At 39.8% G+C, this 17,100-nt stretch overlaps 1 protein-coding gene across 1 annotated transcript in view; it reads left to right on the top strand.

Moving 5' to 3' along the window:
- Window positions 1-17,100, top strand: part of F13A1 (coagulation factor XIII A chain) — a 140,398-nt gene that overhangs the window by 49,252 nt on the left and 74,046 nt on the right. Inside the window, exons 5-6 of the mRNA XM_029241675.1 lie at window positions 12,635-12,753; window positions 15,168-15,275. Coding sequence (XP_029097508.1) covers window positions 12,635-12,753; window positions 15,168-15,275 — 227 coding nt within the window. The remainder of the gene's footprint in view (window positions 1-12,634; window positions 12,754-15,167; window positions 15,276-17,100) is intronic.

The raw sequence follows: 17,100 nt of genomic DNA, 5'->3' as shown, positions 1-17,100 counted from the left end.
ATCATTAGTGGGGATCAATAGCTGTACCACGTTACTGAGGGCAGCGGTGGACGTCCGGAGATTTATTGGTTAGCTTTTTAATTTAATTGTGCTCACCAGGCTTCAGGTCCGTCCCAGGAAAGAGCCCTTCTCTGGGTGTTGGAGAGAAAACTGTACCCACAAAGGCAGCAGGAGTGAGCTGGGTGTTTATTGTGAAGTCATCTTATTTTTCTGACCACTTGGGAACTCTGAATGGTTGAACGTATTTCCCTATTTAAGTTCAAACTGTTCCAGATTGGTAGTCTAGCATTAGTGCCAGAGAGTGTGTTCTGAAAGATTTCAGTGTCCCGTCCTGTGCTCAGTACTCAGGTCAGTATTTGATGGCTCTGTTTGGTAGGGCACCAGTCATTTCCAAGGGGTTCGGCTTTTCTTAATCACTTGTTTCCCATGTCATTCCCCATCACTGATTTTCCCTTAAATCCAGTCTTCATCCTAGCACCTAGCACAGCGCCTGGTACATACTTCATGTTTAATAAATGTTTGCTGCATTGATTTAATAATTCCAAGTAAATGCTTTTCAGGTTCACTGCAGTTATCATCACAGATAAGTTGTGAATGTAATCTCACAACTTACCATCTTGGAAAAAGTCAAAGTCATACATGATGCATGGGGGACATGTGTTGTGGGTACATGTGTGTAGATTTCTCTCTCTTCTAGCACCTGACACTAAATTAGCATGTGGTATTTCTAACTTTTCATTCAATGTGATTTTTGCATTTTCCTTTAAACAAAGAAATCTATTAAATTTAGTGTAAAGAAATCAATAAATTTCCAATATCTGGATGCTTTTAATAGTAAAAACATATGACCAACTTGTATTTTATTATAACATTCGTCTTTATACTATGTGCTTTGTAATTATACATGGTCTTTTAGACCCTTCAGTACAGAATGGAGTAATGTACCAGGCCTGGTAATCCTGGGGTAACAATGAACCACACCCCTTTCTCTTGCAAACCCTTGAGCCCAGACCAGAATTTACACCCTCAGGCTAGAGCCATTCATCCATCAATCCACAAATATTAATAGTATATCTCCCCCAATGCTCATGACAACATAATTACCCATGGGTAGTACAGCGCTGTTATTTATTCATTCACACATATTAAGGATCAATGCTGAAGTAGGCACTCGAATACGGTAGTGAGAAAGACAGTCTTTGCCCTCAAAGAGCCTCTGGCAAAGGTTTCACAAATGAGCTACTAATAAACATGAATTATAACAGTTGCAAAAGAAGTCATGACACAACAAGAACATGTAATAGTAGCAGAGCGCTGGCCTCACTGGGGAGTAGGGAGAGACGGGTCAGAGGATTATCTTTGTACCCTCTCCAGCCCCTAGAATAGTGCTTGCATACGGCAGCAGTCAGATAGTTGGTTAACTGAATTTGTATGACGTTTTAATAAAGCTTATGTGAAATTTTTAAGCCCTTATTTATTCTAACCTGCTATTTAATGAGATAGCATATATCCTTCTTGCAAGTGTCTAACTCATTAGAGCCTCATTCTTACTTCTTGTACCAAGTGAGCATGATTCAGTGTGACACTGCAATCAGAAGGAAGCCCAGAGAGCTCACAGTGAACGTTATTTTCAGTGACATATAGATGACCCCAGATTCAAGGTCCAAAGCTGTTTCTGGAAGGAGCAGGTTTGGAAGGTCTGTTCCAGAATTCATCTGCCGATTCATGTCGTTTATAATTCCTTAGGTGGGCGGGGTTTTTTTTTATATCTTCAAATGATGCTCAAAGCAGGTATCTTCCTGCATTCTGTGTTTCAGAAAGCAGGATCCTTTTCTCATTCAGCCTAACACAGTGCCAGGCCCAGAGTTAATACTCATGAATGTTTGCTGGATTGAATTGATAACCAGCACTGCAAGAGGCAGGGAGAGAATTATTAGCCACATATTTCAAGAGTAAAAAACAGACCCTGTGGTGTTACATAAAATTTTCAAGGTCACACAGAAAAAATCAGGAAACAAGCTGGGGCTAAAACCTGGTTACCCTGATTTGGTCAGGGTAAGCTCTTTCATTTTCAGAACCAGAAACATGGGTACCCTGTATTGTGTCATGAGAGAAACAAGGGGTAGATGCTTCTATGATGTTCTAATGAACCCTGGGAAAGCCTGCCATTAAAAATAAATAAATAAATAAAAATAAAACCAGGTTGATAGCTAAAAGATCAAACAAGTTTCCTTTGCAAAAAAAAAAAAAAAGAGAGAGAGAGAGAGAGAAATTAAGCATCCCAGCAAGGGCACAGGCTCCCTTTGAGGAAATGTGCTAAGTAAAGAATATCAGATATTTTCTTTGTAGAATTGCTTCATGAATAATAGTCTGTCTTCTGAAGATATTTAAGTACACTGAAAATTCCTTACCCAGCAAAACTGGAAAAATAACACAAATCAAATAAACTTCCCAAGCTGGCCTGAGCTGTAATGTAATGCAGTGTGTTTGCCAGGAACACGCATAGACCCAACTGTTGAGGAATCGCTTGCCTGGGTTTCATGGGCTCGTTCCATTCCAGAGTTCACAGGTACAAAGGCAGGCCTCTAGAGAGGCTGACTTAACCCGTTTTAGGAAGACAGTGGCTCTGGACCCTTCCAGGAATAAAGCGCAGACTCTGGAAATGCCACTCCCTAATACACGGCAGTGTTTCCCGATTCCCACGGGTGGGACTCATGTGCCTATAGCGCACACAGCCTGCTGGGGTCACCACCCCTTCTGATTTACTTTGAGATGGAAAAACATATCACGACGACTCTGATCTGGAGTCACACTTGCTACCCAGATGAAGGCACCCCCTCGAAGACTAATTACACTCACCCAGCACATCTTGCCTCTTTCTTTAGTGACGCTAAGCTTTTACATAAAGGGGAGGCAAGTAAAGGTTATTCCTAATCCCTCGTTCAGAATTTCTCCCTTCACTAAAAACGTGAGACATTTTGCCTTCTTGAAGAGGCCAAGCCGTTATTTCTTCCAAAGGATCAGAAGCAGAACCAAACTCTGATTTAAGCTCTTCGGCAGTCTCTTCAGAGATCGAGTATACGATAGCATCCCTAGCTCTGCAATTGTCTTTGATCCCTTTGCCAGGCTTGAACTTAATGACCTTAGAAATGGGACTTGCTTTAACTTTAAAATAGCATGTAAATAAGCAAAGGGAAATTTTCTACCCACGTGGTGATGAATAGCCCTCCTTCTCCCTAAGAGGTTATACAGATACTAAAATCAATATGGTCAGCATTCATTTTTACAGGTTTGTTATAAATTCTTACTTTCTCTGAGGGGGGAGGCGGCAAATTGTAATTTCCAAGGGTGCCAGAAATCAGCCGTAGAAGTGAGTCCCGGCATTTCTCAGCCCCCAGTTTTCTTTTTTGAACTGCCCCACCAGAGGAATCGTAAAATAAATGAGGCCGTTCTTCTTTACTACTTGCCTCCTGTAAGTCACCCGGGAAGAGTGGTTATTTACAAGGCATGTTGAAGGTCTGTTCTGGTGGCAGAGGTGCTGGGTAAAGCAGATGGAGGTATTATTGCATAATCACCAATGGCGCCATGTTTTCTTGTGAGTTTTATTGTGGGGATGGTGGGTTGCCAGAGGTCTCATAGGATCAAGAGGATGTCGACGGGTCCATGGTGCTGCCAGTCCAACTCTATGAGCTCTCTAGACCTAGCTTCTCCTATCAGCTCTCACGCAACTGAGAAGTGTAGTCCCCACCCTTACGTACGAGCACACACACACACACACACACACACCTCTGCTTTCTATCAATGACAGTTCAGATTGTTGGGCCACTAGAACAGTGACTTGTCAGCTCATTTTTCCTTTTCATTGTATAATAGTACCCTCCGTGCCCCCCCAGATCTAGAAAAACCTCACCACACCTCTCTAACAAAAGAATTTTAAAAACAAACAAAAGCAACACCAAAAAAAAAAACAACAAAAATCTCAAGAGGCAAATGATTAAGTTTTCCTGTTTTTTGTCAGCATATCAAACAAAGAGAGTTTTTTTGCGTTTCCATGGGGATGTAATTTTTTTTTTTTTAACCCTAGCTTTGGACAACTATATTTTAAAGTGACAGATCTGAATAAAAACAGAGGAAAGAAAGCTCTTCTTTCCACCCTCAATCTTCCTTTAAAATCATAAATAAATTTAAAATTAAAATCAAGCCTCCCCATTTGTTTTCCTTGCCCTGCTGTGGATTCATGATTACGCCCGCCGATTTTGAGGTAAGGTTTAATTCAGCCGCTGCAAGGAAAAGGATGGTCTGGTCTCGAGCTGCAGAACTCCTTCCTATTCATGGTTTGCCACCTAAATTTATGACTTCCCATCAATAATAACCCAAAGCCAAAAATAAATCCTTCATTTTCTTGGACTTCTCTCTCACTCTCAAAGCTCAGACATCCATCCCCAGCTCTCATTCTTGCGGTTGGCGTTTACTGTGCCACGTTCCCAAGCACAATGTACTGGATGCTGGGGAGACCGTGCCCTGATCCCTTGGACTCAGAGTCATAGTCTACTTGGGGGACAACTTAGTATTCAAATCCTGGCTTCACCTCTTACCTGCACTATGACCTTGGGATGGACACTTCTCTCTTCCTCAGTTTCCTCATTTCCAAAATGGGGAAAAATATTATGCCTTCCTCTTAGAGATGTTATGAGTTTTAAAGAGTTTGTTTTTGTACCACACTTAGAAAGTTTCTGGCATGGAGTAAATACTAAACACATACTTGTTCAAGAAATAGTTAAATCACGGAACAATTTCCATATAGTGGAGTGAATGTCACTGCAGCATCCATAGGACACTACGAAACAAGGCTTAATCCAACCTGTGCTGGGAAGAAAAGAGTACAGGGAGACTTAAAGAAAGGGGGAAGTTATCATTGTATAAAGATATTTAATAAAGACATTGATAATAAAAAAAGAACACACCATATTGTTCTTGAAGAAAAATTAATGCAACAAAGTTAAACTTGTTAACCTCTTCTTAAATAGGTGGTTTCATGTAAACGCTACCACACTTTAAAAAATAACTTTTTTCTCATGATGAAAGTCTTATTATAGAAATAAAAAATAATGAAAGCATAAAAAGAATGCAGAGATCTACAAATCACAATTACCATTTTGGTGTACTTCCATTCACTTAATGTATTTTTGAATGGTTTTAATTTTTAATTGACAATTAGTTGAATACATTGCCCTTTCAAATATACACACATGAATGTATATAAATGGTAAAGAGTGGACTTTCCCTTTCACCTACGCTCCAATCCTAGAGCATCTCCAGAGAAAACAAACTTCAACTGTGTATTTCATTCCAGATATTTTGCTATAATTTTACATATTAATGTCCATATGTACATCTATAGAGTTTGGATTTTATTAACCACAGGTGGGATTGTGTTATGCACGTTTCTCTATACTTTCTTGCACAATATACCTTGGAGAGTTTTCTATATCCACACAAGCATATTCTTTTTAGTGACTGCTTGGTATGGTTGTACGATAATTGATTTGGTCTTTTATTTACAAATATTTAGATTTCCTCTCATTTTCACTGTAGTATACCGTGCTACACTGAATGTTTCACACACCTTCATACAAATGTATTTCTGTAGAATAGATACCTAGAAATACCTTTGCTTGGTCAAAGTAAATCCACAGATTTGCATAGATACTGCCAAATTTTTTTAAAGGATGCAGTAGTTTATAATACAGCCACAGCACACGAGCGTATCCATTTCTTTAAACTTTCATTGGCACCAGGTGTTACCGTGTGTTTTACTATATGCCAATATGCTAGGCAAAATATGGTATTTCCAACTCAATAGCAAAAAAAAAAAATTTTTTTTAAATGGGCAAAGAACCTGAATAGACATTTCTCCAAAGAAGATATGTGAAAAGCCAACAGGTACATTAAAAGATGCTCAACCTCACTATTCATTAGGGAAATGCAAATTAAAACCACAATGAGATATTACCTCACTGTTGTTAGAATGGCCATCATCAAAAAGACAAGGGGGAAGGGTAAGCTGGGACGAACTGAGAGAGTGGCATGGACATATATACATTACCAAATGTAAAATAGCTAGTGGGAAGCAGCCGCGTAGCACAGGGAGATCAGCTTGGTGCTTTGTGACCACCTAGAGGGGTGGGATAGGGAGGGTGGGAGGGAGACGCAAGAGGGAGGAGATATGGGGACATATGTATATGTATAGCCGATTCACTTTGTTATAAAGCAGAAACTAACACACCACTGTAAAGCAATTATACTCCAATCAAGATGTTTAAAAAAAAAAAGACAAGAAAGAACAAATGCTGGCGTGGGTGTAGTGTTTCTCTAACCCCTGTATTTTCTGTTAAGCGGTTAGTTCTATCTAGAGACTCAATCAGATTCATCTATAAGTGAATTCTTTTCTGTTTTCTTTGGAGGGGGGCAGAGAGAGCACTTAAGAACTATATACTTCTTAAGTCATATGCCGTGTGCTTCCTGGGCACTCGTCCCATCAGGAGACTCATAATGTCTGTTTGTCCCTCTCTTTGTGATGTTCAGATTTATCCGTAGGATCAGGTTTTACCAGTCTCATCCATCCATTATGAAGTTCCCCATTAGCCTTTTAACAAATGATTTTAGCCTAGATCCATTATTTCATTAGGGACTGCAAAATGGTGCTGGTCTCATCTACCATTCTTTCTGCATTTATTAGCATCTATTATTTTGGTGCCTTGAGGTAGTAGTCATAGAAGAAAGTCTAGATGCATGGCTCTTTTCCTATTTCTAAGTTTTTTAAATAATGAGTTGATTCTTAGCACCCTATAAAGGTGACCAATGAATTTTTAAAATCACTATGAAACTACAAATATTGAAGTATTTCACATGTTCAAATACTTTGCAGTGACTATTATTTTTGCTATTTGAATTGTCCCGTTCTTGGCCAGTGGGAGCTCCTTCAAGTTGATTTATGATTCCTTTGTCATGAGTCCTAGAATCTTTAAAAGCCTCCTTGTTTTCTGGTAGGAAGAAGTATTTCAGGCTAGTCTCGTACATTTCCTGACCCATACCTGCTTTTTCTTAAGGAGCCCAGGTACCTTTTAATGGGGGGTGGGTGGAGAGGAATGGTACTCAGAGATCATAATCTGGGCTCAAGTGTACTTGCTGTTGCCATTGCATTGGTTGTTTTTTCTAGTTCTTTTCAGTGGACAGAACTAAAAAGTGTGATTTCTTTTTTTTTTTTTTTCTACCTTTCGCTGCGTTGGGTCTTTGTTGCTGCGTGCAGGCTTTCTTTAGTTGCGGCGAGCGGGGGCTACTCTTCATTGCGGTGTGCAGGCTTCTCATTGTGGTGGCTTCTCTTGTTGTGGAGCACGGGCTCTAGGCGTGCGGGCTTCAGTAGTTGTGGCACACAGGCTCTAGAGCACGGGTTTAGTAGTTGTGGCCCGCGGGCTTAGTTGCTCCGCGGCATGTGGGATCTTCCCACACCAGGTCTTGAACCCGTGTCCCCTGCACTGGTAGGTGGATTCTTAACCACTGCACCACCAGGGAAGCCCCAAAATGTGATTTCTAAAGAGAAAATGCACCATGAGTTGTTATGATGCTTTCAACTTATTTTTTTTTGAAAATCCTTTTATTCAATATTTTTTATAATGGAATTAAGTTTTTGATTATTACAGTATGTTCTGATTGAAACACTACAAACTATTGCAAGGACTAGTGGAAATAGGAAAATCTGTTAATAATAATATTTGTTGGTGAAAAATCATAGTGAATCCAAAAATCTATTTGTCGGTCATATGAGTAAAAGCACAACTTCTGGGAAGTATGTGTGGGAAGAAATAACCAGCCTCTCCCTTCGTATACATTCTTTCTTATTTTCTTGTTATATCTTCCCCAAACAGAGGTAGTCAACAGTAGTTAGAATGGCCATCTCCCAACACATAAAATAATCGAATTCCCCAATGGGTGAACAAAATAATGAGTAGTAACCTGGAACTCAGCTGAGCAGGCCACTTTGGAGCCTTCAGTGGGGACGTCTTCCAATTTCAGAGTGATGTGTCCTCACCCTGCATCATCGTTTTAGTGCAAAAACAGAAATTAATTCTGGTGAAATGAGATTCACCTCCCAACAGGCTTAATAGTCGCATTCACTGAAGTTCTTACTCTTCATTTGTGAACTGTGAAGAAACCAGTAGTAGCTATAAGATCAATAGGATTTCTGCAGATGGAATGACAATATACAAGGACAAAATCACCTATTTTTTGACTTACAAAGCCAACGGTAGTTTTAAATTTGCAAGTTAATTACAGACCAGCTACACCACAACATTTTCAAATGGCAAAAGTATAAAAAAAAGTTACGTGTTACAAAAATATTTCAGAAAAAGTGTAGTCTAACCAAATAAAAGCACTAAAAAGGTATCTTGCCCAAGGGACGTCAGCTTGGAAAAATTATCACCAAAGCTAAACATTTTTATTTCACACAAACTATACTCGGAAATAGCTTTGAGACTGATTTCTGAGGCTGAAAGTATCAAAGGGTTTATTTGTCAAGAAACGAATACCTTAACTGACAAGGATGGATAGAATGAGTTCATACTCATTAAGATTTCTGCAGTGTTAGGGTACTAACAAACATCTCTTAATGGCAGAATGTGGTAATCATGGAATTATTGCTAAAGTAGTTTTCAAATGAAAAAAGGAAAAGAAAACAAAACAAATTAAACTTGACCAAACATGTCAATTTACAGTTTTAAGGTTAGTTTACAAAATACCTCCATTTACACAATAGACTTCACACAGCATTTTAAGATGAAAGTTCTTTTAATTTATCCTGGCACACTATAAATGAATAAATTACACTGTTTAAAGAATTATTTAATATGTTTTATTTATTAAATTTATTTATTCGATGAGTTTTTCTTTCTCTTGACTCAGACAAAGAAAAGATCTTATATATAATAGATTAAGAGAGGAAGTTAAGCACACTAACCCTTACAGAAACAGGTGGGAACTGGGGAGGGTCAGCAATCACGTGAGTCTCACCCGATGTGATGCTCTTCAAAGATGAGTCAATCTTCTTAGAGCCATTTAATGAAGATTTTGAAGGAAAACTTCATTTTGTACTCTAGCCCTTTAACGCTTTCATTCTTTTTTTTTTTTTTTTTTTTTTTTCTTTTTGCGGTACACGGGCCTCTCACTGTTGTGGCCTCTCCCGTTGCGGAGCACAGGCTCCGGACGCACAGGCTCAGCGGCCACGGCTCACAGGCCCAGCTGCTCCGTGGCATGTGGGATCTTCCCGGACCAGGGCACGAACCCGTGTCCCCTGCATTGGCAGACGGACTCTCAACAACTGAGCCACCAGGGAAGCCCAAAGCTTTCATTCTTACAGTCAGTTCAGCTGTTGGTCTGTAGTAGCAGGAGTTACAGTACCAAATGGAAGATAGATTCATTGCTCTGGATCAAAGATCATGAATATCTTCAAGGCTAATGATACAATTGCCAAGTTGCTTTTTAAAATATTGTAGCAATCACAATCCCATCAGTAGATTGGCAATTCATCACACAGTAGCTGGTACTGAGTATTATAAAATAAAATACATAGACAAATGAATATATACATATAATTTCTTTTGAAACCTTTGCAGTTCTTGGATTACTACTTAATTAAAGTTGTTTTAAATTATTTTCTGTTCACGTTTCCTCATCTGTGAACTGGTTTTCCCTTTACTGGCTTTCTTTTATACACTTCATGATTTTCTTATCAATTTATTGGAGTTCTCTACATGTAAGGAAAATTTACTAACATTTTCTATTGTTGCAAATATCTCTCTAGTTTGTTGTAGACTTTATATTTTATTATATCCGAAATTCAAGTTTTACATTTATTTCAAATAAAATGCAGTGATCATTTCCTTTTTGACTTTTTTCTTTTATCTTTGCCTTGATAAAACTCTCTCACTTGGAGACCAAGTAACTATTCACAGTTATTTTACTCTGGAATTTTTTATGCTTTGTATTTTTAAATTCAGATTCTAAATTCATGTTCAGTTTATTCTGGGGTACAAAAAATTTACTTTTCCCAAGCAGCCAATTTTCTCAGCTGAATTAATGGACACTCCAGTCATCCTGTTTGATTTATAACATTTCTTTTATCATAAATTTATTTCATAGAGACAGATGCATATTGTAACATCTATTTCTAGGCTACCTATTTTGACCCATTAATCTAATTTTATACCAATTGTTTAAATTATGGTAGCTTATAATACAGTCTAATATCTTATAGGACAAGTCCATAAACATCTCATATTATAAGGAAAACATCTTTAAACATTCCTAAATGGCACTTCTAGACCTCAGTGGCCTTAAGAGGAGTTTTATCTCAGTAACAGGCATTTGAAACGCACTTGGCTAAGATGTTTATTATTACAATACTTACAACAGTTAAACCACTACTATAGAGGAATTCTTTAAAAGTAGCCTTTCCTTTTCAGGCCATTTTGATAGCATCATCTGGTGGCGGGCTGTAAAAAGTGTGCATGTAAACGGTCAATGTCCTTTTACACATATTATGAGATGATTTTATTTTAAAATAAATGTATTCTTTTAGGATTTTACTCCAAACTATTGACCTCGCTATTTCTGTTGTCACTTCTTTATATGTTACCTCTGCTTTGTTCCACTTGGAAATGAAGCTGTCATTTCAGTTGAGGAGTCACGTGACTGTATAGAGATTGCTGGCAAAACCACGGAACCCAGCAAGGCCAAAAGTCTGAAGCATCAAAGTTCACGTTGGCGAGGGCTGGGGGGAGGCTGCGGCACATCTGTCCTGTAACTCTGATTCTTCTAGAAAGATAAAATGGCTTTAGGGTGAATAAGCTATCGATGCACACAGCGACATGAGTAAGTCTCAAGAGAATTAGCCTGAGTGAAAGAAGCGAGACCCCCCAAACGTGTGCATACTGTACAGTTCTTTTTATATAAAATTGTAGAAAATGCAAATGAACTTAAAGTGATACAAAGCAGATGAATGGTTCCCTGGCCGGGCTGGGACATCAGGGAGAGGACTGGGAGGGAGGAATTACACAGCGGTACAAGGAAGCTTTTGGGGTGATGGACATGTTTATTATTTTGGTCGTGAAATTATACACTTTAAATGTGTGTACTTTATTGGACACTAGTAAATATGTAGATGTGTGTGTATTTACTGTTGCATGAAACCAGGCTAATGGTAGGCAAGAGGCAAAGATTGGAAAGGAAGTTACAAGAAAGTACCGGAGAGCAGACAAGACCGCAGAATCTCCGAAGGGTTCTGTCAAAGCTGTAATACAGCCCAAAGGGGGATCCAAGCTGGTTGGATGGGGCAGCACCTGGCAAACTTTAATGTACACACAAATCCCGGGGAACCTTGTTAACATGCAAATTCTGCTTCGGTAGGTCAGAACTGGGCCCTGAGGTTCTGCATTTCTCACAAGGTCCCAGGTGGTGCTGTATGTGGCTGGTCTTTCCACCATTCTTTGAGCAGCAAGGGGCTAGAGCACCTGTTCTCAACTCCGGCTGCATATCAGAATCGCTGGGGAGCTTAAAATTAATTAATTAGTTAATTAATTAATGTAAAAACCCTGATGCCTGGATCTCAGCCTTACTCCCAGAGATTCTGATGCAATCGATCTAGAGTTCAGCTGGAATCAAGAGTTTGTAAATCTACCCGGATGATTCTAATGTGTAGCCAGGGTTGACAACCACTACTCCGGAGGGATGGTAAAAACGTTATCAGGGAATGAGGAGGAAAGAACCCTGAGAAGGTACTAGGATGGCAAGTAGGGCCAGAGAAATGTGATGAACGATGTCCCCGATCAGAACCAAAATTGAACATTTCCAAGCCTGCAAATTGACCTGAGTATAACTTATAGCCTGTATGGTCCTGCCTGTGTTAAAGATGCTTTTGCTGCTTTCACACCTGGCCTGGGAATAAGTACCAGCTGATTACTGAGCAGGCAGATGGGCAGCGAGGTTTTCCTGAGATTATAGCCACAGGGAAGAAAAGTCCTTGCAATGGAGGAAGATGACCAGGGAGGCTGATTGGACACACACTTACCAACACATGCACAAGGATTTTTCCTTGAAAGGAGACAAAGCCCAGCCTCTCTCCTCCTGTACCTATGGGCCACTAACCAGGCATGACAGATGGTACTCCAGCCTCCTAATATGCCCCAGACGTGTTTTAAAATCATTTGGAATTCTATTAACATTAATACTTTGGAAATTATTTTTTGATCTGTGTTACAGACTTTTATCTGCATTATAAAATTCTGATTCTGAAACCACTGATGCAACAGAATCCTAAAATGTTTACTGAGACTTGTCAATTTAATTGTGCTACTTGGAACTTATGGAAGCATTTTGCTGACAAGTGTCATCATTTCCAGACTGATCTAGGCCACTAATTTATGTTCACCATTGCCAAAATGACACGTTGTGAAATGAGCTGCCTTTAGTGAAACAAAAGACTTTTTTCCCATTTAGCAACTTAGGACCGAAACAAACTTGCAAGTATATGAAAACCTTCTGGTTTGGTAACAGTCATTATGTTTACATTTCAATGCAGAGGATGCTGTATACCTGGATAATGAAAAAGAAAGAGAAGAGTATGTCCTGAATGACATCGGGGTTATTTTTTATGGAGACTTCAATGACATCAAGAGTAGAAGCTGGAGCTATGGTCAGGTGAGCCACTTAAAATTTGTCATTGTCAAGGACATTTTTACTTAATATTTTTAGCCCCATGTATCACTGCAGGGTGCTCTCTGTCGATATTAGACAAGCACAACTTCCTGCTTTTCAGGATCTGAGACTCCAAGATGGGCCTGGGAGTAGAGACTTAGAAAGGCACCTGCATAATTCATCAGCTGAAATCACGTATTTTCGGTTATTACAATGTTACAGAGATGGGAGATTGTATGGATGATATGACATTCCAGCGAGCAATGCTTTGCAAACTCAGTATAGTGAAATCTCATGAGCTTAGACTCTGCTCTCCAGCCTGGAATGAACCCATGTTTTTCTTTTCTTATAAGGAAAAGTGTTTTGATAATAATGCAAAGGATGCAGAAAGGCAAGTGCCCAACTCAAAGAAATCCCTTTTTTTAAGGGTTAGGATTAGATATGCTAATTAGAAAAGAATGCTACCATTTAGTCAAAGGAGGGCCCACTGGGCTTTCACCTTGAGACATTTTAGCAGCTGCAGCCTCAAAGTACTGTCCGAATATAAGGTAGCAAATGGTATTTCATCTGAGATATTCAGTGGTTCAAGCTATTTCAGCTTGGCATCTTTAATAATGGAGCAAATGAATATTTTTACCGTATTTCCATAAACAGACTCATGTCCTGTGATCCAGAAACGACTTTCCATTAGCAACGTGAGGGCAGGTGAATGTGTCATTTCTCAGAGTTTTGGCTGAAATGGTTGCAATTGTGCACCATCGTTCTGGGTATCCAGGGGCAGATTTCCCAGAACCTGGCCTCACCAGGTCACAGGATACTTTCTTGGCGTGAGATCCTTGTTTAAACTTCCATGTGGGCTCTCCCTGCCGTGCTCAGCCCTGCTCGAGCCTGACCACTGGGCTGTCATCATTGGCTCTTGTCTTGTCCACCCAGCTTTATGCCTTTTGCTCCTTCTCAGTGTTCAGGTTTGCCCGCCTGCATTTCTGACGTCCTGCCAGGCTAATGATCTACGCGCTCTTCCCCTGTTTTGGGGTCCCTGCCTGGCTCCCTGGTTCCAAGTCCTCCCCTTCCTGAGTGACATACAACCCGTGACCATTGCTTATTGTCTGGTGCTCTCGCCTTGGGTCCCTAATTCCTAACCTTTAGGCGTGATTCTATTTATGCCTCCAGTGTGGCAATAGAGAGAGAGCTAACAAGGGAAAAAGTCATCTAGGTGGGTAGCAAGGACTGCGAAAGGGTTCCAAGCATGATCGTGGACTCCCCAGACAGCCTGCCTTTGGATAGATGCCCTTGAGCACAGCCACTGCCTGTCTCTACTGTCATTTGGAGTCCATTAATTTGTGTACTTCAGTCCAAACAACCAGCCAAGCCAGTAGTCTGTAGTGTAGTTCTCTATGTCTTTACCTTTCCAGCTCATGGCTGTCATGCCCCACAGACACAGCTGAAAGATGCTGCCTAATAAGAACCAGAGTAATGAGTTCTTATTCACCTGGAGAGCTAGTGCAATTACCCATTTCTGCATCTATCACATCAGTTTAGGATACCCGCAGAGTTGCTATTCTAACTGGATTTTAATGAGGAATTACATGGAAATTAGCCATTAAAATTGTGATTTCTGTCCTAAGCCCTTGGGTGGATAATATACAAGGCTTCTGTATTCAGGGAAATATTCTGTACAATGAGGTACAGTATAAGTGTAATCTTCCAATTTTGCCTTTATTTTTTTTTTTTTTACTATTTTGTCTTTGTTCCTTGTTTGGAAATTTTGGGCATTGTATGTGGCTAGGAGTTCTTTCTAAGGAAATTGAACTGACTACCTGATGGTTCCCTTGATAATATGATCTCCTTTCTCTAAGCCTTCCTGCCCTCTCTTCGACCCTGGAGTCCACCTTATCTCAGACGAGAGGAAACCTTAGACAGACATTCACTACGTGAGGTCTCCTACTATTTCCAGTGCAGACCTGAAGTGCCTTCCTGAGAAGTACCTGAGAGCCATTTACTGTCGATATGCACAAGGACTCATGTTACTTTTGAGGGCTCGAGACTTTGGCCTGACTTTGGTAAATGGTTCATTCCCTTGCCTTGGCACTGGAGCCAATATGTTGGAGAGATCCTCTAAATTAACCCTACAATTTTCTGAAGAACTTCAGGTCAGTTCTTGACCCTTGAGTACATCAGCTCGCTAGTAGTTCTGTTTATATTTCTAGCTAGTATTTAAGTTCTTAATTACTAAAAAATAAAAGAGGGTGTCTCCTTCCTTCCACCTTGATATTTCATGCTAAAGATTATGAGTGATTACCATCTAGGAAATACACATTTCTAAACATGAGGTTGTGGTTTCATTTTATTTTTCAGCAGAGAATATCTTGTTTTCAGAGGGGACATTAAATAGTTTCTAATTTTTTTTCTCCAAATAGTTTGAGGATGGCATCCTCGATGCTTGCCTGTATGTGATGGACAGAGCGAAGATGGACCTTTCTGGCAGAGGGAATCCCATCAAAGTCAGTCGTGTTGGATCTGCCATGGTAAGAGCAACCACTGATTACTAAAATCGATTACACATGTCATTTGCCTCAGTATAGATGTCAGCTCATTAAGTGCTGTTGAAATGGTGACTTGCACATAATAAACTTTTATTTGGAAGAGTCTGTAATTCCCTGAACTTGTCATGTGCCGTAAAACAAAATTCTTACAACAGTACTGTGTGTTGCTTTGGCTTCAGACAAATGCTGATAGATGGCGTGGACAATATAGATCACTTATTCTTAAGAATCTTTGCCTAGGGGCTGAGAGTGACCATGACAAAGTGTCAGCAACTGTAATCAATCAATCAACAGACAAACATCAAACAGCATCAAAAAAACCCCTGCAAGATGGAAATTTTCTACATTTTCACACCCATAGTAAGAATAAAGAAATAAATGACTAATCCTAGCTTCTATTTCAATGATACCTCACCCCAGGGCTTTATAGTTTATGAAATGGACATTGATTCTTCACAGTACTCACATGAGATAAGTGGGGAGGGGGTGGCATTACCCATGCCATTTTACAAGTTAGGAAACAGTGTGATGACAGTTTGTCAGTGACAAAGCCTCAGCTAGAACCCAGGTCTGCTGACTCCAAAGCTACACATTTTCTACCTTCCTTGCTGGTCTCTGCAGGACATCCTGAAACATCTCGGGGGATGCACAGACCCTGCAACGGAACAGCTTCCTGAGAGAGGAGATACAATTCTCATGAGTGGGAAGGTTGGGGGTCAGGTCTGGGCGGTGAATTAATTGTGTTGCCCAGCTCCTGGACTGCACTGACGTGCGGACCAGGTCCTGTGCAGCCCTGGACTGTACCAACGTACCACACACACAGATCCTGCCCTTGGTGCGTGAAAGCGAATCAAATCTGATTTAGGAGCAGATTATTCCTGAAAAAAACATCAAGCTAGGTGCTATTTCATACAATCAAAGACTGAGCAGCAAATACTCCTTTTTGTTACCAGTTTCCTTAAGTTTTATTTAAAAAAACAATCCATCTGAAAGAATGCTGTCTGTGGGTTTGGTTTAAGTTAAATAAAATCAAAGTCAAATATTGTTTATATAAAGATATTAGACTGAGAATGATATGAAATGTAATTTATGGTTAGCTCTTAAGAACAAAGATTGTTTTATTAGTAACTAGGCTATGTGTAAATTTAAGAAGAGTGGAGCTTGAAAAGAGAAGGTAAAAACTAATATCTAAAAGCAGTTTTGTTTTCTGTTGTTAGTTTATGTATGCAACGTAAACTATGCAAGTGAAAAGACAATGGATTCTAACGAATTTGGGAATTTCTTTATAATAGCTATGTATTACAACATGCATTAGACCTGCAGTCAGTCACTGTTTTTCCTGTTTCATGGACAAAATTCTCCCTTTTCTCCTTTAAAGTCATCATGACAGGTTTGCAGTGAGACGGGAAGCAGTTGTCACAGTGGTTAGATAGAAATTAATTCCTTCTTAGGCACTCTGAAATGACATGCTCGTCAACCCGAGCTTACTCACATGTTGTGGGTATATTTACGAGTCTAGAGATCACTACCTAACACAAGCCAAAGCAAGAGAGACGCAAACAGGAAGCAGCTAACCCAACACTATGGTGGCATCTGGCCAGATGGAAGCTGTTAAGCCTTGAATTAAGCAGAGAATCCTAATGCAAATTACCTTGAAATCGTATTAATCATGAAAAGCCTATGAAGTTCTGATTTTGAAAATCTATAACTCACAAGATTTAGAACTGGACAGAATCAATTTCGGGGGTTTGGTTTGGTTTTATTTTTTGAGGGAGAGGCCTTGGGTGTTAGGGGAGAGGCCCACCCT

The sequence above is a fragment of the Monodon monoceros genome, unplaced genomic scaffold (assembly GCF_005190385.1).
Source record: "Monodon monoceros isolate NGI ecotype Baffin Bay Population unplaced genomic scaffold, NGI_Narwhal_1 Super_Scaffold_3, whole genome shotgun sequence".
NCBI lineage: Eukaryota > Metazoa > Chordata > Mammalia > Artiodactyla > Monodontidae > Monodon > Monodon monoceros.
The sequence above is the reverse complement of the archived record's forward strand: the minus strand, read 5'-3'. Positions and strand labels throughout refer to the sequence as shown.